Raw genomic sequence first — 23,825 nt, 5'->3', positions numbered from 1 at the left:
CTTTTATCTGAAATTTGTTACTGTCATCCCCAGAGGATCTTCTGCCACCCAACAGAGAGGGGTTAGGGGAAGGAGAAGCAGAAGAGAGGGAAGGTGGGGAGAAAAGACAGTACTTTTCTCCCATTGTTACAATACTTGCTTAGTTACACAAAACATAGGAATCTTTACTGATTTTCCCAGTGGTGTTGCCTCTTAAGAGGAGCAACTGCGGGAAGTGGGGTTGCTTAGCCTTGGGAAAAAGAGGCTTGGGGAGGACCTTACTGCTCTCTGCAACTACCTGAAAGGAGGTGCTAGTGAGGTACAGGTCAGTCTCTTGTCCCAGGTAAGAAGTAACAGGATGAGAGGAAATCACAGAATTGCTGGGCTTGAAAGGCACCTCTGGAGATCATCCAATCCAACCCCCCTGCCAAGGCAGGGTGGCCAAGAGCAAGTGGCACAGGAACATGTCCAGGTGGGGTTGGAATGTCTCCAGAGAGGAGAGTCCACAACCTCCCTGGGCAGCTGTTCCAGGGCTCTGCCACCCTCAGTGTGAAGTTCTTCCTCTTGTTGAGGTGGAACTTCTTGTGTTTTAGCTTATGGCCATTGCTCCTCATTCTGTCACTGAGCACTGCCAAAGAGAGTCTGGCACCATCCTCTGGGCACCCACGTTTGTGATATTTGTGTGCATTAATGAGATCCCCTTCAGTCTTCTCTTCTCCAGACGGAACAGGCCCAGCTTTTGCAGACCCTCCTCATGAGAGAGGTGATCCAGACCCCTCATCATTTTTGTGTCCCTCCACTGGACCCTCTCCAGTAGCTTCTTGTCTTTCTTGTCCTAAGGAGCGCAGAACTGAACATAGCACTCCGGATGTGGCCTCACTAGGGCTGAGTAGAGGGGCAGGATCACCTCCCCCAAGCTGCTGGATGCACCCCAGGATCCCATTGGCCCCAGCCATCAAATGGCCTCAAGTTGTGTCAGGGAAGGTTTCGATTGGGTATTAGGAAAAAGTTCTTCGCAGGAGTGGAAGAGGCTGCCCAGAGAGGAGGCTGCTCCAGTCACCGTCCCTGGAGGTATTTAAAAGATGTGTAGATTGGGAACATGGTTCAGTGGAGGACTTGGCAGTGCTGGGTTAGAGGTTGGACTTGATGATCTTAAGGGTCTTTTCAAGCCTCAGTGGTCCTTTGGTTCTGTGCCTGTATGATGTGCAGAACTTGATTCTGGTGGAGCTCAGTGGATGTCTTTGGACCATCCTAGTTTCAGGCAGTAGAGACATGTATGCAAGAATTTCTGCTGCTTTTCCACTCATCTCTGGACTGAATTGCTAATTATAAGGTCTTGGGCTGTTTTATTTTGTTTTGCACTTAGGAATACTTTGAACATGCAGGTTAAAACATTGGGATTATTCACCCTTATTTACTTTCTATTGTTTTGGGAATAAACAAGCATTTGTGACGAGGGTTTAATGCTGATTTAAATGCAGATATGCTGCTGTTTTTGTTGCAATCTTTCTGCCTCAATGGTGGCAGAGAGAGGAATTTTATTACATCAGACAAACATGCTGGTAGGATAATTTTGTTGTTTTTCTTATCTGTGTTGTTAGAAACAAGGGCGGCTCTATGGAGACAAGTTTCACAGGTAATGGGCTTCTACTTACTGTCCCTTCATATGCAAATTTCCTAAAGGCAGAAGAAATGTTTTCTTTTGGGTGCATAAATGGCTGGTTTACATGGCTGGAGGAAGTTCAGGCTTTAGATTGCTGTTGGGAAGAAAACCCACTACCGCCAGCACCACAAATGGGGGCCTGCTTTGCGTAATACTGTGTTCCTGTTAAAAAAATACGGTGGCTTTTTTAGCTAAATATGATCACTATTGTTGTTACCAAGCATGTCCTGTTTGGGGCTCCTTTGCTTCCTGCATGGCCTTGCTATGAGGATGTACAGGCTCTCTCCTGTTCCAGTTTCGCTGGTTTTCTTCCCCATCTTCTCCACCACACCCTCCCACTCTCCATTACTTGGAAAGGTGAGTAGACCAAAGCACTCTTCCCCATTCATGGTGGTGGCTCATTGTTTCATTATTGATTCGGATGCAATAACTTTTCTCAGAAGGCTTTTTTGCTTTGCTTGTTTACTTCGAATGCAAGAGCCACTCTCCAGAACAGTGTTTTTATTCCTATGTATTTGTTGATGTCTGCATGCCAACCAAGCACATGCTTGTCTCTTCAGATCCCAGATTATTTTGCCTTTTTGTTTTTCTGTGTGTGTGTCCCCCTCTCCCCCCCCCTCCCCCTCCTCCTTCCCTCCCGGTCCTCTCGCCCCTTTTCTGTTTTTCAGGGGCTTCTTAGCAGAATTTTCTCTCCTGAATTGCATGTTTTAGTCATTGCCATGCAGTTCAGGTCGTCAAGCAAAATTTCAGTTCTGCTCTATTCCCTATGTGCTGTAACTAGTATTCTGCTTGTCCAGTTAATGCAAATCAGTTTATTTAGGCCTTTTGAAAACAAAACAAAAACTAAACAAGAAAACCAGCATTCAAAGATGCTCAAGATATTTTACCATGGAACACATCAAGAATTCAATTAGAATTTGCTCTCCAAGAATATTGAGGAAGCAAATAGTCTGCTCTGTTTTGGTTTGAGTTTTTTAACCAGTTGTTACCTATCTTCATGGTATTCTGCATATTTTTCCTGATGCTGCATAGGTTGGTTGGTTTATAAGCTTCCGGTAAGATGTTCTGACTGATTCCTCTATTTCAGATGATTTTGCTGAGGTGCAAATGTTTCTGAGATGTTTCAACTCTTCCAGCATATGTTCAAAACCAGAATGATGTTTCAGTGCTTACTTTTCCTCCACGTGTTTTTCAGTGTTTATAGCAGTATTGAGGTTTGCAGGATAATAGGAGTTTGCTTATCTGCTGTCTTGCCAACCAGCAGGTGTGAGTGGGGATCATTCCCACCTCAAATGTTCAGTTACAAAGTTCCAGATTAACACTAATCTGACAAATTTTAGGTTCCAAAAGTAATCTGCTGTGTTTATAACGTATTCATACTGGTTACACTGAAGAACAGAATTTCTGTTCCCTCAGTCCAAAACCTGTTAACTTACAAGGCATCATTTTTCTATAAATAAGTGTTCCAAAAATACATGTTGGTGGAGAAATGTCTCTATTTTTGTCGTGTTTTGTGTCTGCTTCAGCCAAGTTGGACTTTGCTTCTGCCTGTTGGGATTTTTGTGTTACACATATTTTTGTCTCTTCAGTTAGCATATTTCTCTGGTAAAAAAGGTCCTTTGCATTCCTTGAGTTGAGGAGGAATTGTATGTCCAGACTTTGTGGCAGTCAGAGCTGGATTGGTGGCTTTGAGACCACTCTGGAACAGGTCAGAGGAGTGGAAAAAATGCCTTAGTGGTATGATTGCACAAGCTTGGGCCAAATGGTTTCTTGGAGCCTGGATGTCTATGAATGAACCACCTGAAGGTGCTAATGCAGGTGTCTCCTTTCTAGCATAATACCTATATAGAGCCCAGTACTTTGATCTTCACTGTAACCAATGATTAGGGGTAATGAAATATGGCAAGATTGATTTATTTTCTGGAATGGCTATTCCTCATCTTGTAAAGCAGAAAGGTTTCTTTTACACATAAAGTGTTTTGTTTGGTCCTCAGCCCTGAAATGGCAATATATTTCTGCCTTCTACAAATTATTGAAAACCTTTTTCTGATATAAATGTTGCCTTTTTTCTCCAACCTAAGCAGGTACCATGGAGCAAGAACAGTTTGAGGTACGGAATTTCCAGCTTCTTTGATGGCTAGCAAACCCAAACTTGTTTTTGGAGATGAGATCTGTATTTATATGCAGATGGGGTGGTTTAAGACTTTGCATTGAAATTCAGAGGTGAAGGTGTATAGAGCCCAGCAGTCAAATACAGATTTCAGGTAGCCTTAGGGTTGGATGGTATTTCTTGATCTTTTTTTGCGAAGAGATGTCACAGATACCTCAAAGATGAGGTTTTCTGCTCCTCCTAATTGGATGTTGATGCAGTATTTGCTACATGCCATTTGGCTTCTGAAAAGTCAGAATTACTCATTCAGTTCCCCAATCTTTTTCAAAAGCTGCTTTTAAACAAGTGGTGGATGTACCTATTCAAATGCTTACAACAGCAGGTTTACCTTTTGGTTCTCAGGATTGTGTGTGATAGTTTAAGACAAAATAAGAATTCATCTTTTCATTTTAGTTGAAAAAGACATGGAGTAAAGTGTAGAGAGGCAGACACCTTACATGAATGTGTGTGGCCAGTCTAAATAGCCTGTATTTGAGCTTTTTTGGCATTTGCAATTCCTTAGCTCGTTTATTAGTTTATTACTGAGCTGAGAAAATGGAAGTCCTTAAATCTTGTTAAAGGCTTCCTTAAAGAAAAACAGTACTGAGAATTGGGTTCATGGTGGTGACACATCATAATGAGTGCTAAATAAAGATGTAGGAAGTGAAATTATCATCATCCAGCCAAAAATCACATTCTAGATGCAGTGTGGACAGTTTTGTTCCTCGTAGGAAAAGGAGGCACACATTTGCTTCCTTGTGCACTGTCTCATCTTTACTCTCTGTAAAAGTAACTTGTAGCTCCTTTCTGTTTCATCAAGGTGTGAGTTTTGTACACCATCCCCAGATGTCTGTGAGCAATGATTGCAGTCACATCCTTTGCCTCCATGTGTGCATGGGTAGTCCGTCATGCCAGGTATCCTGTGTTCTGTGCTATTGTTCCAAACAATGATGTTGAAGCAGGCTCTCCAGTCCCAAGGGTAGTCTGGATGGTGGGACTGCACTTGAGGTATTGAAGTTGTCTGTGCTTTTCTTGCGCGGAAATAGAAACGAAGAAAAGTGATGCAACTTGAGCCGTGGTGTGGAGAAGTACTACACACTATTTTCAGCTGGGGTAGGATTTAATACTTTGGTTTACTTTATTTTTTGGAGGTGGCAGAAAGAGTATTCGTAGCCTGGGAATATTTTGGTATAATACTGTAAGTAATTTTGGGAAATGTGGTTAATAATTAAAGCATTAGAAAACACAGTGACAGAGTTATCTTCTAGATAACAAGTTCTACATAGTAAGTCAGGAGAAGAATAGCTATTTGCAGAAGTCAAAAGCAGTACTTTATTTTCTTATTTGAATGAAATGAAGTGCAAAAGGTTGATATAACTAAAGGTCATTTTCATTTAAGTTATTATTAAGTAAGAATATGTGCATTATTAGTCTTTAGCAAGACAACTCTCCTCCATCCCTGCATCATAGGTCAAAAGTATCACTGTTACTTAATTGTTGTCCTTTTACACGGAACATAAAACATTAACCTTCAGGAGGGTACAAACCACAGGAAATCTACTCTATCAGCACTTGCTATTATGTATCATTATCATGAATAATTTGTGGGAAATGGAAGAAGACTGATAGTCCATGTTTTATATCTTTATCTTTCTCAATAAGCAGTTACTAAAGTTCTTCATATTTGTTGAAGCATTAGGAATTTGTGTTTGCAGAGATTTCAAGGCATTAAGGTCAGATTGAGTGTAAGAATAGCATTTCTAATATTGCAAATAATGAGGAATTGTATCTTTAATTGTCATCTGACAGGAGTTCAGAGAACAGGAAAAACATGTCCTGAATCAGGATAGCAAAGCTTTTTTTTTCTTCTTCTTAGAAGGTGTTAAAGCAAAAAATAGCTGCATTGAATTCTCAGGTTTGGATCCTACCCTGTGAACTGAGACATCTCTGTAAGCAGCTCTTCAACCTGTAGAAAGAGACCTGTATTAGGTAGGCCTCTGCACTCTCCTAAAAAAGTCAAGATTAAGTTTTTAGATGGTAACATAAGATTCCTCGAGATAAGTTTTGAATTGTTTCAGCGCAAAGGAGAAAAAAACCCAACCATACACACAAAAGTCATGTCCTTGAAATAATAGTTTGACCTTGCAAATCCTTGCCAGCACACCTTCCTTAGCTTCCTTAATGATACTTAGCAATACAAAGGCGGGGTGGGAGTTGATGGTGTTTTCTTGTTGGGGGGATTTCTCAACGAAATAGTTCCTGTCTCAGCCAGATTACTGGCTGTTTAACAAGAGGAAATCATGGTATGGGAATAGGCACTGTTATTACTGGGGCAGCACATGGAATTTGCTTCAGGCCCTGTCTTACAGGGACCGGGCAACATTCCCCAAATGCGTGTGTGCCAGTTGAATCTGTCAGGGAGAGCTCATGCCATCCTTTTCAGCCACACAGCTTGCTTGTGCATCATTTTCTTTGTGTGTGAGTAGTTGTTTTGTGTTTGGTGGCAGGACTGGTGGGGGGGAAGGGAATGGGAGGAAGTAGTTGTGTTTCTCGCTTCCCCTCCTGCTGATGTTTTTGTCTACAAAGAGAATTTTTTATTCCTGCTCAGTTCTAAGCACAAATGGATGTGTATCTAGCCAGTAACAGCTCTTTATTGTTTCCTTTGAAGGCCAGACAATGTCCTTTTGAATAGTGCATATTGGTGATCATCTTCAGAATGTTAGTATTAACTACATGGGTAGGGCATCTGAAATGCAGGAAGGAAATAACAGACCTAGTAGGGAGGGAACTGGCAGGTATGGAATTTACTGATCCTAATGGACTTCTGTGATTCATTATAGCAAGAAGACTTAAATTTCATTTTCCTGAGGTAGTTGGGGTGAAGGTGTGTATTGGTGTCCCATTATAATCTGCAAAGAAAGAAGTTGATTCCTGTTTCACTGCTAAGCTGCTGATGTAATACCAGTATAGTGCCTGGAGAAACACTTGTGACTGTAATTACTAAGCAGATAATTACCTAGCTGCTTATTTAAATAACATCCTTTTGGAACTAGATGCACAGCTCGGACCTGTAATAGCTATTGTGAAAATGAGTGTGTCTCATGCAGCTTCTGTCTGTCTAGTTTTTTTTCTTCACAAATGTTTTGATAGCTCCAGTAGTATTACCCATACATTATCATACCATGTTAATGATTGTGTGTGTGTGTGTTTTGTTTTTCTTGCAGTGTCTGTCTTTGAGCTTTGTAAGTTGTTGGTATTTTCTCTTACGTAATTTATGATCATTTTTCCGACATCTTCCACTAACAGTAAAAATCACTTGAAAATGTTTTGAAGGATAGAAGTTACCTCTTACACTAACTCCTGTGAAACTTCTGGGGAATCTCATAGGTTCATCTTGTGGGATTCCCATATAAATTTAACAGAAAATTGAAGAACTTCAGTGAATGGCTTTATATCAGAGCTGCTCAAATGGGTCAGCCTGGCCTATGCTCACAGGGAAATGGGCAGCCATTTGACAGCCTGTGGAAAAAAACAAAGGACTGTTTTTAAAGTGAGGATGCTTATACTGTGCTTTCACTGCTTGCTTCATTTCTCCTCACAGGGAGATTCTTCTGCTTCTACCACTAAGAGAAAACCATAATGTTTGTTACAAGAGCAGTGGTTTTATTGTGCACGTTTGTAATCCGCTCATCAAGTGTCTTGTTTTAGTTTTGGTCCATACAGAGCATGATGCTCTGCAACTGCCATTAATTCACATTTTTAGCTCTAGTAGCAGAAGGTGGGTACAATGGGTTGAACTGCTTCAACCCTCCTGGTAAACCACATGCCTGTCACAGTGGGGCTGCATCACAGAAATTCCAATTGCTTTGTTTGCTTTTTCAGAATAACTTCTAACTTCTTCCTCGGCTTAAAGAAGCCAAACACCCAGCAGCTGAAATGTGCAACTCACAGGTTCCCTATGAAGAGTGTGCCTGCTTGGACCTGCTGGGGAAGAAACTCATCAGGGCTGTGTAGTAAAGAATGTGGGGCAGCAGCGGGATGTACATGCCAGAAGAGGGAATGCGAGGCAGGGAGGAGCCTCCTGTGCTGAGCATAGGTTTCTGTCCTTGCCTTCCACAAAACTCCTCTTTTGAGGTTTTTGGAGCTGCCCTCTAATTGCATCCTTTGTGTACTGGGTGCTTAGCTCTCAGATCACAAGCAGAGAGGAGAAGGACATCAGCTGGTCTCTAAGGGACACAATGCAAGCGAGCAGAAAGATTCAAGCATTACAAGATGGGAGGATTAGCTGCTCTGCAAAGTATCCTCAAATAGATACCACATTACTAGACATCATCAATTTTAGCTTAAGGGAGGGTGTGTGTGTGTTCGTTGTGTGTATAGTGAGGCTGTTGCCGTGCCTGTGCTGTGGGGCAGATCTGTGAAAGGAAGTTGGTTTATTAGGTGTGATGCATTCTGATCTGGCAGGGCTGAGTGGGACAGAAGAATCCCTGAGGAAATGCGCTGCTGGGTGTGCAGAGCAGCCTTTCAGTTGAGGTTGCAGAACCAAGGTGTAGCATCATGCTCAGAGGGATGAAGTAACAAAATACTGCCCAGCTGCTCATGAAGCATCTGCTGAGAGAGTCAGGAGGCTCTTTGGGGACTGTAGGAAGTGAGTGTGCAATTTAAGACTCTACTGCAATGCATGTGCAGAGCCAGGCCAAATTCAAGCTCTACAACCAGTTACAAGACAGGTGTTCCCTAACTTTTGGGTTTGCTTCTCTTAATTGCTGAGCAGGGTGCTTGATTGTCATGTGCTATAAACAAGCAGTTGTGAACCGGTGAAGTGACTGTTACTGAAAATACTGGAATCTTTTCATTTTTAGCATTAAGGAGTCTGCCAGGTTTTAACAATGAATTCAAGTCACATGTGATGGTTGCAACTGACTGAGGATTGTGCAGATGCTTTCACTTATTAGAATAGGAAGACCCTTTCTTCTAGATGCTTTGTTGTTTATGGTAGAAGGTTTAGGTATACTACTTTCTCTTTTGCAGGCCTAAGCCTAAACAAAGAAAACCTCAGTCAAACTATTTATACAGGACAAAGTAGCAATATAACACTGTTCTTTCACTGTTCACTTTCACATATCTAAGATTTGGGTCTAATGCTGGAGGTCCCAGAGCCCACAGCTCTCTTCCTATAGATAATCTGTGCTGTGATAATCAGGGAAAATATCACTGGATTTGGACAAGCAAAAATAAATCACAGAAATTCTTTCAGCTTTCATGTACAATATATTTCAGATGGCATTGCATGGAACCCACGCTAGCATTTTTTCTAATAGGAGAGAAACACAGTCGGAGACAAGTCTGGAATAATTCCAGAAGTAGTATCTGCTCTGGAATTTGGTTACTTCTGAAAAAAAAAAAAGAAAAAAAGAAGTAATTAATTGGGATGTTATTTATAGTATGTTGCATCCTTTCTCCTCTCCTCTCTGCCCAGTCTTTTACATCGAGGTTGAATACATGCTTGTAGTGGGGAGTAGACAGGAGGGACCATGACTGTTAGGGAAGTGAGGACTATTTTAATTGTTCTCTGCTTTGGGTTAACTGCCCCAGTGGAGGTAAATAAATCACAGCTGTGAAAGGGCATCCTAGTAGGCTCCTGTACACTAGGAAGATAGTGTGTAACATTTATTTGGACTTCTCTGACTATACAAAAATTGTCAGATCTATAACTACAAGTGTGTGGCTGAACCAGTGTAAATTTCTGTTTTAGGTGTATGCTTAGGATGAATAAAACAATAGGATTTAAAATAAAAATTTGCCACACTAGCGAAAGTCCACAGCAGTTGTGGATTTGATGACAGTATGCATTGTGGGTGGGAATATAAAGTTCTCAGCATCTTGTGAATCATAAAACGAAATTTAAAATACTGTCTTTAAAAGATTTTATGAAAAAGAAGATACAGACTTTTTTCCTGCTGCTTAGGCAGTGGAGGTTTGGGTCTTTGAGCTCAGATTTGATATTTTGTTAGTTTACCTGTTACAGCAAGAGAAGCATTCCCAAACTGAGGAGTTTGGGAAAAGCTACAGGTTTTTGGAGGAAACTGTGTTGTTTTATTTTTAGCTGCATGATTAATGCTGATTCTAAGTCTTACCTGTGTTATTTCTTAGGGTTGATATGCTAAAAGACAACATCCAATTCTATCTAATTTTTCTTTAGTTGTGAAAAGCCAGTACACATTTCCAGCATGTACTGACAGATGCTGGTTTGTAACTTAGCTTTCTTGATGACTTCTCATTTCATGAATTATTTTTTGCATGGTACCAAAATGCTCATTGGCATTAGTTCCAAATGTTTTACTGTGTGTTAGTAAAATACTTTATGGTGAACATGTTCCAGAAAGGTATCTCTTTCTTGGGTTAGAGAGAGAATATTTCTTTATTGATGTTTCTTATTAGTAGTTAATTGCCTTCACTTTTACAAGTATAGCTCCAGTTTGTTATTGATGTTATTTTCCTGGCTTTAGCATCCAGCTAGTGTCTTTCATCACAACTTAATCTTTGGGTTGGAGTTCTTCAGTAATGTCTACTTTCCCTTCGTTACTCTAATTACAGCACCTTTGGAATCATCACTTCTCCTTTTATTAATTGACCCTTCATGGTAACCTCTGCTTTTGATAATTTAAACAAGTTCTTTAAGTTTCTTGCTACAAGGCATTTTCTACTCTTGAATGATTTTTATAGCTATTACTGACCTTTGATTTTTCAACTGCATTTAAGCAGTGAGATGTAGGCATTACAATTCTGTGGTGCATTTAATTATTAGTGGTCTTTACTTTGTATCACAGCTGAAACTGTTTCCCCTGTATTCCCCTTTACTCCTTCCCTAACTTGAATATGGTTGTGAGAATAGTCCTTTTTGCTGCAGTGTCCAGTTGGCTACATCTGTTTTACAGATTTATCTGCTCTGACCCTCACACCTCTTGTGCAAGGTCCTGCCTCTTAGACTTCAGTCTCACTGCTGGAAGACTGAGGTGTTATTCTGCAGAGCCAATAGCTGAGGTGTGAGATGAACGATAGCTCCATTGAATAGCTTTGTGTCTTTGCCATAGAGAAGTCAGGAGAAAATCTATGCTTGTCTCTGTATGATAAAGCCAATGTCTGAGAGAGTTTGAAGGTGTTGTGTGATTAGATTTTAAAGTACTGTTTTTATTCTGGAATTAATTTGAGAATACTTTGCGTTATGTAGATAACACTGTTGTAAATGCTGTGGGATGTGCACCAAAGGATTGTAAAACTCGTCCAAAAAAATATACCAGAGCATTTTGCAGTGTTCAAAGCAGGGCCAGCCGTGCTTTCTAAAGTTGGAAAATATCGGATGTTTTTCTCTTTCAAGTTGTTGGCTTTAAATCCTCCAGGCACGTCCTAATCAATGCCTAGCATATAAAATTAGCTAATGCTCTTAACTGCAGTGTGGTACTTATTGTGAGAGAGGGTGCTGTGTATTTAAAGGCTTTGATGGAATAATGCCTCAATCTCCTGTACTCAGCAAGTTCATTTTCCTTTCTGAGCAGGATACAAGGGAGCTTCCAGAAGTCAGCCAAGATGAATATGGTGAAGAGGATCATGGGCCGGCCCCGGCAGGAAGAGTGCAGCCCCCAGGACAACGCGCTGGGCCTGATGCATCTGCGGCGCCTCTTCACGGAGCTCTGTCATCCTCCAAGGCACATGACCCAGAAAGAGCAGGAAGAAAAACTTTACATGATGTTACCAGTATTCAACAGGGTAAGCTGGGCAATTTGCAAGAGGTGTTTTCTTTATTTGAATTGTCTGCTCATATTTTGTATTCCCAAGACTTTTTGGTTCTAGCGCAACGGATTTTCTCCCATTGCCATCCTTTCAGTTTTCCCTTTCTTCTTGCACAGTGTTGTGTTAGGGGATAAACTTACCTTTGGAGATTCCCTTTTCTTACCACTTTTTCTCAAGTGCAATCCACAGATGCGCGTAGGCTGACAGCTTTTCTGCAGTGCTCACTGTTATTAGTCATCTGATTTCCAACCTAAACTTTGGTAGCAAGTTTATGCCCACTTTTTTTGTGTGACAGCGCTGTCCTTGAGTCTAAATAGCTCTTCTCCCTTCTTTGCGTTTATTGTACTGATGCATATTTAGACATAATAATCATAATGTGTCCTGTCAACTTGGTTTTGCTAGGCTACATGAGCTGAACAGTTTTAACCTCCTCATGTGATATATTTTCTATATTCTCATCACCCTTATAGGCTTTTTACTGTGTATTGAGTCTGAATCCCCCTTCGTGGACAAGGGAGATTTTGAACAAGCAATCTGTAGGGAAGATATAATAGTCACTTTTACAGTGGCATTCATATTTCACTACTCTGTTGTACTCAGGCAACAAGATTTTGTTTGGAGGCAGAACTATGGCAACTGTCACTGGAATTAATAGGAACTAAATCATAATGTCTTATATCACTCAGTTACACTGTCAGGTTATTGTGAATAATAATTCTGATGGTAGTTTTAGGGTCTTGAAAGACCAGTAGGTACAGATCTATCTAGCTTTCTTTTTTTTTCCCCTGCTGTGACCTAAACTCTTGCTCCTGAAGTTGTTCTTGGGTGATGGATTTGTGCTTGTATATGCTACCACAGAGAACTGGATTAATGCAAAAACTAAACTGATGTTTTGTTGAAAGTATGGCTTATGAAGATGTTAGACACTGAGCTGCTTGCATGCTTGTGCTGGTTTTGGCTGGGATAGAGTTAATTTTCTGTATAGTATCTAGTGTGGGCTATGTTTTGGATTTGTGCTGGAAATAATCCTGAAAAATATGGGGATTTTTTTTTTGTTGCTGAGCAGGGCTTACACAGAGCCAAAGCCTTTCTGCTCCTCACCCCACCCCACCAGTGAAGAGGCTAGGAGTGCACATGGAACTGGGAGGGGACACAGTGACCCCAGCTGACCCAGTGGATACATATGGTGTCAGGCTCAGCATATAAAACGGGGGAGAAGGAGGTGGAGGGGTGTTCAAAGTGATTTGTCTTCCCAAGTCACTGTTATTCATGATGGGGCCCTGCTCTCCTGGAGATGGCTGAGCACCTGCTTGCCCATGGAAAGCAGTGAATGAATTCCTTGTTTTGCTTTGCTGGCTTGCGTGGCTTTTGCTTTCCCAAGCATCTTTATCTCAACTCATGGGTTTTCTGCCTTTTACCCTGCTGTTTCTCTGCCCTATTCCACCTGAGAGCAATGAGCAGGTGTGGTGCTTAGCTGCCAGTTAGGGTTAAACTACAACAGTGCTGTGTAGAAAATTAATCCTAGTCAGAACATAGGATTACTAGGATTTTCGGTTGACTGGGTAGTGTGCTTTAGTGGATGGATCACTTGAATACCATTCTGTTGCCTTAGGTCTTATTTCTGCTGGTAACCTGTTGTGTGAGTTTGGGAAAAGTAAGCTCAGTTCATATACCTCCTTTTTAATTTATCTCCTTGGATTATATGCCTTTTAGTTACGGACTTTCTTGATTTGTTATTACAAATTAGCACAGTGGAATCTTAATCTTGCTTTGAGCCCATGAAGGTTATTTTGATGCAGTTATGCTTAGAAATCTCCCTCTGGTGGTTACATGAGGCTGATGCTTCTGGAAAGTAGAATGCCCCCACTTGAGCTTCTTCAGCACTTAACTCTGATCTGCAGGTGGAGAAGAATTTTTTCTTAGCCTTTGTGGTAACTACTGGCAGTAACATTATATCTATAGAAATTGCAGTTGGTGATATTGCTGCGTTTAAGTAGAACTAGTGTAGCGACGCACGTACAGTAGTCTAAGGAAAGACTTTGATTATACTGCTGAGATGAAAAAGACCAGTTTTAATCTCTCAGTTGTTTCTGCCTTTTCTCTTTTCCTGTTTCCTTCCTTAATACAATTCCCCCTCCCCACCCCCCCCCTTTACGCCACTTGCTGGCTTTGTCCTAATTCTCAGCCCCTCCTCTGGACTCTGGTGAAGTCTAGTTGAAGTTACTTCTTGTCTTTGCACCACTTGTTCTCACTGTTCTTCATTCAGCTCATGTGTTGAAGCATTCTGAAAACTAAATCAGTAGCCCCAAATTTTGTTGTTACTTCATCAAAATCAGCTCTTGTCTAAGTAATCTTGGGTACCATTTGCATTCTTGAAGAGATGATGGTTTCTGTGATTTCTATTTGTGTGAATGCATCTCAGAAACTTTTCCTCAGTTTTCTTCTTGTTTATAGTAGCTTTTCCTTCCCCAGGTTCCCCATGTCTCTTTTCTATTCTTTACAGAATCCATCTAGTTTTGTTTATGGGCTCTTTTCTCTGAGTGCTAGAGACTCTTTTGTATCCTTCTTTACTGAAGCGAACTTGATGCTGAAAGCACATTCCTATGTGTTTGCCAGATGTTTTATTTTTCAGTCCTAGTTCTGGTTGTTTTCTTCCTCTTTCCTCTTTTTTTCACCTCCATCAGTTTCCTAGTTTAGTTTTAACATCACTGTCCTTCGAGCTCTACCTGCTCTGAGCTTGTGAGCTTCATGGAGCTGTCCTTCATGCCACAAATACAGGCTGTTGCCAGATGTTGTCGCTTCAGTTTTCAATCTCTAAAATCTGGATCATAGCTTGGCATATTGAGGAAAGCAGGTGTTGTTTCTGCTCTTTCACTTCCTTTCTTGCAGACCTTGATAACTATTATCAGTCATCGATGAACTGGGATAGTGTGACCCAAAAAAACCTGATTTTTCTTGATCAGTCAGGTCTCATCCTGTCACTGTTATAGGGGGATTTTTTCCTTGCATTTCATGTAAATACACTCTGGCTTTCCTGTGTTCAAGAGGCTGAGCAGTTGTGATGCCCTCTATTGCTACTTTCACAGTTTACCTTTTTAGATTCCTGGTTAATCCCGCCTTCTTCTTTTGATGTTTGCATATACAATCTGCTGTGGCTTCCTCGGCTTATCTAGTTTTATGTCTTCTGGAGTGTCAACTCTTGATGGTACAGCTTGTTTTGGAACAATCCTGCTAGCTTAGTAGCTCTTCAGGTCATAGCAAGGCAAACTCTGATTGGAATAAAAAATAGTACAAGAAAAAATCTCATTTTCTAGAGAGTCTTGGAAGAGATTTTTCAGTGGCAGATATGGTAAATCTTGGTTCACTCTCAAATTCTGACACAACTTTTCTCTGAGAAGGGGTACTTTTGCTGTCAGGACATTAATAAAACATTATTAGAAGATCCTTTCTAAAATTTTTCTTGTTTCTCAGACATAATCCTTAGCTGCAGATGTTTTAAGTGATCAGTTAATAAGCTTCATTCAAATTCAGACTCTGAATCCATCCATAGTTACTTTGTATGGTTATCTTTATTCTGTTGAAGATTTTTAAGTGTGATTGAGTACTTTTTCTGTTACTGCCTTAAGCAAAGATTATGATGGTGTATCATAAAAGCATTATCTGTTACAAGATTGGGATGTCTGTGTTAGGAGGAGAGACTCCAAACAAATTGTGAAGCTCAGATCAAAACTTCTGTGCCATCCCTTAATGTGTACTCCAGAATGTCTCTTATATCAGAGTGGTGAGCTGTTAGAGGCGGGAGCTGCATGTGTTTGGCTGGAATCAGTGTGTGTGTGTGTACAAAATGCAGTAAGGAGTTCTGTGAGAAGCATTATTTTTGCTGAGTGCAGAGATCTAGAGTGAAGAAGGTAACTCTGCTTCCCAGAGGCATCCAAGTGGCCAGCAGCAGGCAGCCAGTTAAGTAATGAGGGTATCCAGGAGCTCTTTTGAGGCTTTCTTGCTTAGCTGTGGGGTTGAGTTTTTTCCTCTCATTAGAGGCATCTCAAGTTTTTTGTGAAATGCAGCTTCATTTCCTTTTTTTTTTTTTTTTTTTTTATTTGGAGGATTATTAATCAGTAAATTCCGCAGAGCTAAAGCATTCTTAAGTTTGGTTTATAGATAGAGCATGTCTCAAACGTGCTGTGGATAAAACCATCTTGCTAGTTCTGGTAATGAGTGGGTTTACAGACCATTTATTTTTCTTCATTGTTCAGGGAGGCGTATGAAATGATGAATCACATAGTAATGAAAAGCTAAACTGGTGCATAATTAACAAAAGATTGGCCCCTCGGAAGAGTACTCAAAAGGCTCCTTTCAGAGTTCAGTGAGTTTGTGGAAGCACTGCTCTACCAACGTGGTAGTAACACTTGTGCAGTATGTGAGAAAAGTATATGGAATGATGAAGAGGCTGGTGTCGAATAAGTGGTACATTGTTACATTGTCTTGAAAGAGCCTGCTTTTCCTTATTAAAAAGATGATTTACTGGTAAAATGTGTAACGTCCTGGTCTTGGTTTTTACTACCACTTTTAGTCAGAGGGTATATAAATATCCAATGGAAATGCTTATTTACATAGTGCAAACTTGGTTATGGGGCAACTAATTAAAATCCACTTGACCTCAGTTGCCCTTCTGCTGTAACTTTGAGTTCTCTGCATTTCCTGGGAACTGCTGACAAATCTGAGCAAGCTCAGGACAGGTAACAGGGCCACTAGTTTTTCCTCTTCACTTGGTCTGGGTGAAAGAGCTTTAAAGAATTAGTGACAAGATGACAAGATGCTAATGTGCATTCTGGCCTAGATAATCTTGCTTACGTTGTATCAGTGAGCATGCAAGCCTCAATGCCCTCTTCCCTTCGTACTGCCTTGTGGAAGTTAGGGGCTCTTGGATGAATTGGGAGCTGATGCAAACAACTGCAAAAGGAGGTCTTGTGAAATATTTAGGGAATCTTGGATTGTCTGTACTAGGAATGTTGTGTAGTCTGTAATCCAAATGAGGGGATTTTTTTTGGTCCACAGAAAACAGTTGTCTGCCTGTAATGTCTGGTCTCCCATTTGCTTGCTTTAGTGGTAATAGTGGTTGAAATTTCCAGTATGAGAAATACTTATGCCTTTGGTGAAAACTATTTTTATTTTGAGGAAACTGAGTGTTCAATTTCAGTGCTGTATTTCTGGCTCCATTTCATCATGACTTTGCAATGCAAGTAGACAGGAAAAATATTTTTGGCTGTTTTGTGATGTGCCAGAGCAACTGATACTAAGGGAGGTAAGAAGTCAAACTTAGCAAAGGTTATTCTTTCTTCTGCCTTTTAAGTTTTCTTCAGTGACTTAGGGGTTCCAAGGTAAGTTGGCACCACAATTACTTTGCATCCCTGTTGGCTGTAATCATGGATTTCACTGGATGTCTCTGGACTTGAGAATGACCTCAGCCAAGTAGGTCAGCAGCTCAGCTGTAATAGGATAACTGGGTCACCCAGAGAAAGGAGACAGGGGCAAAACAGCTGTTGAGTCCGAATCAGTTGTACTGTTGTAGAACACATAGTCCTTCTGAGAGGCCAGTATAACCTGTTGAACTTAAGTTTTGCTAGAAAAATACTGTCATCTTTTATGCCTGTCAGGGACACTCCTGAAGGTTACATAAATACCTGTATGGGAGAAAAATCGAAACAAGCAGGGACTGTTCAGGTGTTGAGCAGGCTATTCTGTTTCTTCAGCACTAACACAAGTGATGATACCGTAATTTGGGTTGCATGCTTTGTTTGATAATGAATATCGTAGGTTTATTGTGACCATTTTAGTGCAAGTTTTACATTGGAAGTGTGGATAAAGACTCCTTTTTGTGTGCAGTCTTGAATGAAGAGTAAATTACTGCAGCAACTAGCTAATCCATTTTGAGATAATGTGTTCCACAGCTTAGTGCAATATGACAGAGTTAACACATTTCTTCCTGTTATATGTGATTTAATACATTATTTGATAACATAATCAATGCTTAATCATGAAGAATAAGTTACTAGAATTAAGTGACAATTTATTAAAAAAAAGTCTGCTATTATGTTCAGAAGGATCTCAAAAGAGGAGAGTAAGTCCTTGGGATATCAGCAACATGGGAGGCTTCCTGGTATTGTCAGTTTATTGAGGAAGGACGTAACAGGGCAGTTCCAATTCTTAGTCCTTTTAAAAGATTTTATGTACGTCATTCGATTTAGGTCTAGTAGATAGTAAAGGAGTTGATCTTAAAAACAGAAGTCCTGTTGGAGAATTTGGTCTGGTACCTGATCTTTACCCCAGACTGCAATCTCAGTCTTTTGGGGCTCTGTGGGGCTTTCATCTTGTGAGAAAATTTACAACTCTCTTTTCCCCTCCATTCATCAGATCTTACCTCCTGAAATGAGGTCTGAATTCCAACTCTGAACATACTGTAGAGCCTGCACTGTGCAAACCAGTGCAGTGATGAATGCTGCAGCATGAAAAACTTGTAATCTCCATAGGAATACTTCTTCACAAAGGAACATGGTAGTTTGTAGTGATCCTTGTAAACTGAATGATTTTAATGCATCCATTTTTCTCTTGGTTCAGGTGTTTGGAAATGCTCCTCCAAGTACAATGACAGAGAAATTTTCTGACCTCCTGCAGTTTACTACTCAAGTGTCACGATTGATGGTGACTGAAATTCGACGGAGAGCATCGAATAAGTCCACAGGTATTGCATGGGGCACAAGGGTGGGCTTTCCCACATCTGTGCATCGTGATTTTCAGATCAGTCAGAATGCTATGAGCTGCCATTCACAGCAACTGTGCAGGCTCAGAAAATGAATTCTTCACAATGAAAATGTGTTGCCTTTTGTTTCTTTGGACTAAAAGAGAGAGGAGGAGAAAGAGGTTAGAGGTTTCCTCCCTGAGTTATGGAGAAAGCTGAGTTCCACAAAATTCCAAGAGATGAGAAAGAGAGAGGAGTGAATTGAGTTGCGTGACCTCCTAGGAGAAGGGGGCCAAGAACCTGCATGTGGACAGCTGCTGTATTTCGCCTGAGGTGCCTGTTGGTGGTGTGTTGTGTCACTTGGAGATGCCAGCATTCCAAAACTGTGCATTTTAAATTAGCTGCTGGCCTGGAAACTAATAAGATGTGAATATACAGCAAGTCCTGCATTAGGACCAACACTGCCAGCCCTAGAAAAATGTCAGTGGACTCCTCTTCTTCTCTGATTATTAAATGTCAGGGTGAGATTTGGTTCTGTTGCACCCTGGATGTGTCAGAACTTGATGTCATATTGGCAGTTGTGTAACTGAGGACAATGCACCAACAGGGCAGTTTCATTAGCTTTCCTCTTAGACTTCCTTTTCTGAAGAGGAGTCCTTCCAAGAAGTATCAAGTCTTTGCCTACTAGATAATTTTAAGATCTGTGCTGTGTTCTCAGTTTGGATTTGGTGGTAAATGAGGACTGGAAAAGGCTGTGAAAATTATTATGCAGGAAGTCAGGAGTCACAAACTGTGCCAATTACAATATATTTCCATTTTAAGTAGAGTGACTAACAGTGAAACAGTGAAACATTCCAGATGGCTAAACAGATATCATAGACAAAACCTGTTCTCTATGGGTAAACAGGCGCAAAATGTCTTTTCTTTGAGTATTGGGGGGAAATAAATGTCCAACAGCCATGCTGGCAGAACGGTGATGTTTGCTTGACCTTTTTTCCTGGGGAACATTTGTTGTGCCTGCTAGTCTATTACTTCATCCATACCTCTGCTTGTTGCTCCAAGATAATCCAGTTCTTAAAACCTCACAAGTTGGAGGTAGATTTTTGTTGGTGGTGGTGGTTTGGAGCTTTTTCATGTTTTCCACCTCACCTAGAAACTTGACCACAATGACTAAAAAGACAGTTTGGTGCACTTCTAAGCTTTAATGTAATGAATACCAATGTTTCTGTTAAAACAGAAAGCAGTCATTTTTCCTCTGTTATCAGGATTGCTGTTACTCTGGTCAGTAAACCCTTTTTAGACCTCAAGAAAGCCTCATGGGTCCATGTTCTGCAATTGCGTCGTGACTCTTGGTGAGACCAGTGAGTTGAGGTTTCCTCTCCAGAAATGACCTATTAACAACTGTTAAAACTCAGTTTATAGACTTCTGTGTTAAAATTACTAGAGCTAGATACACACTTCCTGTGATGCTGATTAAAAAAACCCAGAAATTATTGGTTTCTTAGAATATGTTTTATGCTAAAGACATAATATTGTGTCTGTGGATTGTGAAGACTCTTGCATAATTTTTTTTTAAACTTTTATTCTTTTTCTGTCTCAAACAAAAAGATATAACATATCTTAGTAGTCATTGACAGATAATTATATCTCCTAGTGTGTTTTTAAAATTATAAAACTTTGGTGACAACAACATGCAGGAAATGTCTCTGGTAATATGCAAGTGCGAATTCCTGATGGTGTGAAATGCTCCATGTAAATAAAGAAAATAGCTAAGCCTGTTTTAGAGACAAGCTTTCCATACATTCAAAAGTCAACTTTCGATAGTTAATGACAGGGAAGAAATTTTGTAAGAACTTCATTTCTATACATGTGTTGCCAGTATTTCACAGTGGGGAATATGGTATGGTTAAATCTTGCCTGTCAGTATGTTGTGGTCGAGGTTTTTTTTCCTCTGCTTTTGTGTTTTTTCTACTCCATCTGATAATGGAACACAGGGCAATTATTTTTATCAGGCCTTTGAATATTTATGCTAATAGCTATGTGAGTAATGCCTGCTATGGTGGAGGCATATCTCAGTTATTCTTGGCAGACTGTAGTAGTTTTCTCAGAACAGTGTTTTGTGATTCAGTAGTAACTGTGCCAGCACCCTGTCTTAAGTGGTTTCTGAACATTGCCATTGTAGTTGTGTGTTCAGCTGCAGTTTCAACTGCCTTATTTCTCTGGTAGGGATGTAATCTTGGAGTAAGAAAAATGAAGCAGTTAAATCTGAGTTAAATTATCTTGCAGGTTTCAGTCTTTGCTGTACAACAGTGATGATTTTCAGGTGACAGCAGTAACTGTTTATGAGGATTAGTGACTAGTTTCCCTTGCCATGGAGTATCTAGTCTGTTTAGAAGATGGTGGGGTCATGGGTGAGATAGCTCTATATACTTGAGATTTTTAGCTGCCACATTTTCCACAACTAAGTCCGATTTTGTGTCTGAATTGATCAAAAAGTTGTGGTAATATTATATATATAAAATATATGTTGAAATGTCTATTTCTAGTGTAGTCTCAGTTCTGAAATTAACCTTTCTTTTGGGAGCAAGTGCATCTAGCTCAGAGCTGAAAAAGACTTCTGAAAAAAGGAACAGGGACAGCTGGAATCTTGGTAGAACCACTGTGGCTACTAATTACTACTTTGGCTGGAAGGAAAGCAACGCTTTCATTTAATGTATTTTTCTAAAGACATTCCCTGGGTGCAGTTGGTGGTTCTGTGATTTTGCAGATATTCCAGCAGCATGTGTTTAAACTAAAGTTTCTGGGGAAGGAATCAGAGAATATCCTGAGTTGGAAGGGAGCCACAAGGATCATCAAGTCATTAAGTCAGTGGCCCATACGTGGACTGAACCCACAGCCTCGGTGTTATTAGCACCAGGCTCTGACCCGCTCCTCTCTTTCACTCTAAACAACTTCTCATATTTCGTTAGTTGAGGGTGTGCAAACCTGTGATTTGGTACCTGGTAGTGCTTATTCCATTTTTGCTAAAATGGATTTCTATCTCTGTCCTCCATTGTCTGCATCTGAGCGCACCAAATAACATCCAGTCAGGGCCCATTATTTAATGCATTAACATTTATCCTAGGGAGATTCAGAATGATTCCCTAAGTGATGGGCAGTCCTGCAACCTGGAAAGTCATACCCTAGTCAGATATGAGTAAGTGGTAGTGACGACAGATGAAACTGTGAAGAAGGGTAGAAAACTGAACAATGAGAAAGCAAAGTAGTACATCACAGAGCTGGAACTTTTTAGCCTTCTTTCAAATTCAACTTCAAAAGTTAGGTTGTTTGGATTTTTTTAGGATTTATTTAATGTACTAGTCTGTGTACATCAGTGTTTTGTGTACTTTTAGAGTTCAATTTAGTTGTATCTCTGTTAATTTCAGTCAATTTTTCATTTCATATTTACAATATTTTCTGTATTTATTTGTTTCAGTATTTACTATTTAATGCTAAATTTCTTTTTACTGTGCTACTAGACTGTTCAGCTAATCCTTCCTAACTCCAGAAACAACACTTTCACTTATTGTTTATACCCACTGAATGTTGTAGTGATTTGCTCTTTTTTAAAGGTTTTTTTGAAGGGGGGTGGGGAGAGAGGAGGTGTTTTCTATTTGGGGTTTTTTCACCGTTCTTTTTGGTTTTTAGGGGTTTTTTTCTTTGTTTGGTTTTTTGGTGGTTTTTTGTTGTTGTTTGGTTCTTTAAGGTTTTTTTCGTTTGTGTTTTTTTTGGGGGGGAGGGGCAATACCCTCTGGTTTCTTTCTTTTCCTCTTAATTTCACAGATTTACTCAAACTGTTTCTCCACTGAAAATGCTTTGAATTTCTTTAGGCATTTATCTAGCAGATCTGCTGAAAAACTGTCGTTATCTCATCTTCAAACCATTTTGGGAGATCAAGTTGATGAACATTCATCATCATTGCAGAAAACCACATCAGTGGTTTGTATTTGGCCTCTGACAATGCCTACCTTTATTCTTCTTCAAATTCCAGTGATCTGCAAACTCTGTTTTTATTGTTCTTTTTTAGTTTATCTATATCACATCAGCATAATTAATTTTATGTTTGTCCTAAATCCACAAAAGTTAGTATAATTTGTTGAAGTGCATCTTGTATTTGGGTAGATTACAGATGATAGTTGAAGGAATCTTCTTATCTTCTGCTACTAAGCTGCCTTTTGGGCTCTTCCCATGATGAAGTCTGAAGTTTTCCTGATAGTGAGGATGTTTGTCAATAAAATAAGTGCGCTTAGGGGCTGCTTTCAGACTTTTTTTGGTACATTAACTTTTCTTCTGCTGAGAAGGGACTCTGTTGGAAATGATTTCACATGATGTGATTACACATCTTGGTTTTTTCATTATATATGTATGTTTTCCCTGTTCTGTGGGTGACTTTGCTTTACAAAGTGATTCTGGTTTGTGCTTATTGAAATTGCTCTGAAAGGGAAAAAAGAAGTGTCCTATCAGCTACTATTTATCAAGAGGCAGTTCTGATCAACAACTGCTATAACTTACTGCTTTTGGTCAACTTTCTCTTTACTTTTTGGTGCTTTCTACCAGATCTTATGCAAGGCAAGTGTAGTGCAATATAGAGCCTTTCCAAGAGATCCTAGAAAGCCTGTTTTTTAATCATCTGAATTAGTGAGGCTAAAAGCTGGCACAGTTGACTTGTTTTATCTTTGGATGAGGAGCCCTCCATTTCTGCACACTGCAAAGGCATCAGCCACTTCATATCTGCCACTTGAGATGACAGCCCAACACTGCTCCTGATGATGGAAGGCCGTCTTTGTGCCGTCAAGTTTTTATTTGGGTTAATAATTCTCTCTTACTATCTAGGTAATTGGAATTATTTGTACTCTGTAACTCTAGGTGCCTGACTGTGTCTTCAGGCATTTCCCGCAAGCAGTAGCAGAGACTTCTGGAAGGCTCCGTTAGAGAAGGGATCCCTGCCTTCAGCTTCACTACCCCCAACACACCTATCCATACCTTTTACTCTGCCTCCCCTCCCACCCTTGGCACATGCACAGATACTTTTTTCAGTAATATTGCCCTCCAGAATAAGCTGTACAAAAGTCTGATGACACTATTGTATGCTGTTGATGGTTCTAAACCATCTAACTAAAAGCTTCTTGCACTGAATTTGCCCTTAGTGCTATTGCTATAGGCACCAACACTGCTTGTAGCATTGATTTTTGCTACCCATCTGAATGAGTCTACTCCCATTGCTTGCTACCTGCTGGTTTTCTGAAGTCCGGGATTCAGTGCACCTCTTGCACGTGAAACAAATTTTGTTGTTTGATTCTACCAAGCCTCTATCTCATATATACTGAATCCGTGCTGGAAAATCAGACTCCTGTGTATTCACCATGTAACCACGTCATCATGGTTATACTCATGTGTACGTGCTTGCACAGTTGTCACAATAGGTATGTTTACATATTCTTTTATAGGTTTTTCTCTTTGCTTTTTTG

General features: G+C 40.2%; 1 protein-coding gene across 9 annotated transcripts in view; it reads left to right on the top strand.

Annotated features, from left to right (window-relative positions):
- The window catches only part of WDFY3 (WD repeat and FYVE domain containing 3), a 154,220-nt gene that overhangs the window by 39,507 nt on the left and 90,888 nt on the right, over positions 1 to 23,825 (top strand). For all 9 annotated transcript variants that reach the window (XM_032110494.1, XM_032110495.1, XM_032110502.1 and 6 more), the window contains 2 exons: positions 11,348 to 11,558; positions 18,198 to 18,321. In XM_032110494.1, the coding sequence (XP_031966385.1) occupies positions 11,379 to 11,558; positions 18,198 to 18,321 (304 nt within the window). In that variant the 5' untranslated portion in view covers positions 11,348 to 11,378. The remainder of the gene's footprint in view (positions 1 to 11,347; positions 11,559 to 18,197; positions 18,322 to 23,825) is intronic.

Source organism: Corvus moneduloides, chromosome 5 (genome assembly GCF_009650955.1).
Source record: "Corvus moneduloides isolate bCorMon1 chromosome 5, bCorMon1.pri, whole genome shotgun sequence".
NCBI classification, from domain to species: Eukaryota; Metazoa; Chordata; class Aves; order Passeriformes; family Corvidae; genus Corvus; species Corvus moneduloides.
This window is presented reverse-complemented; position numbering and strand designations above follow the sequence as displayed.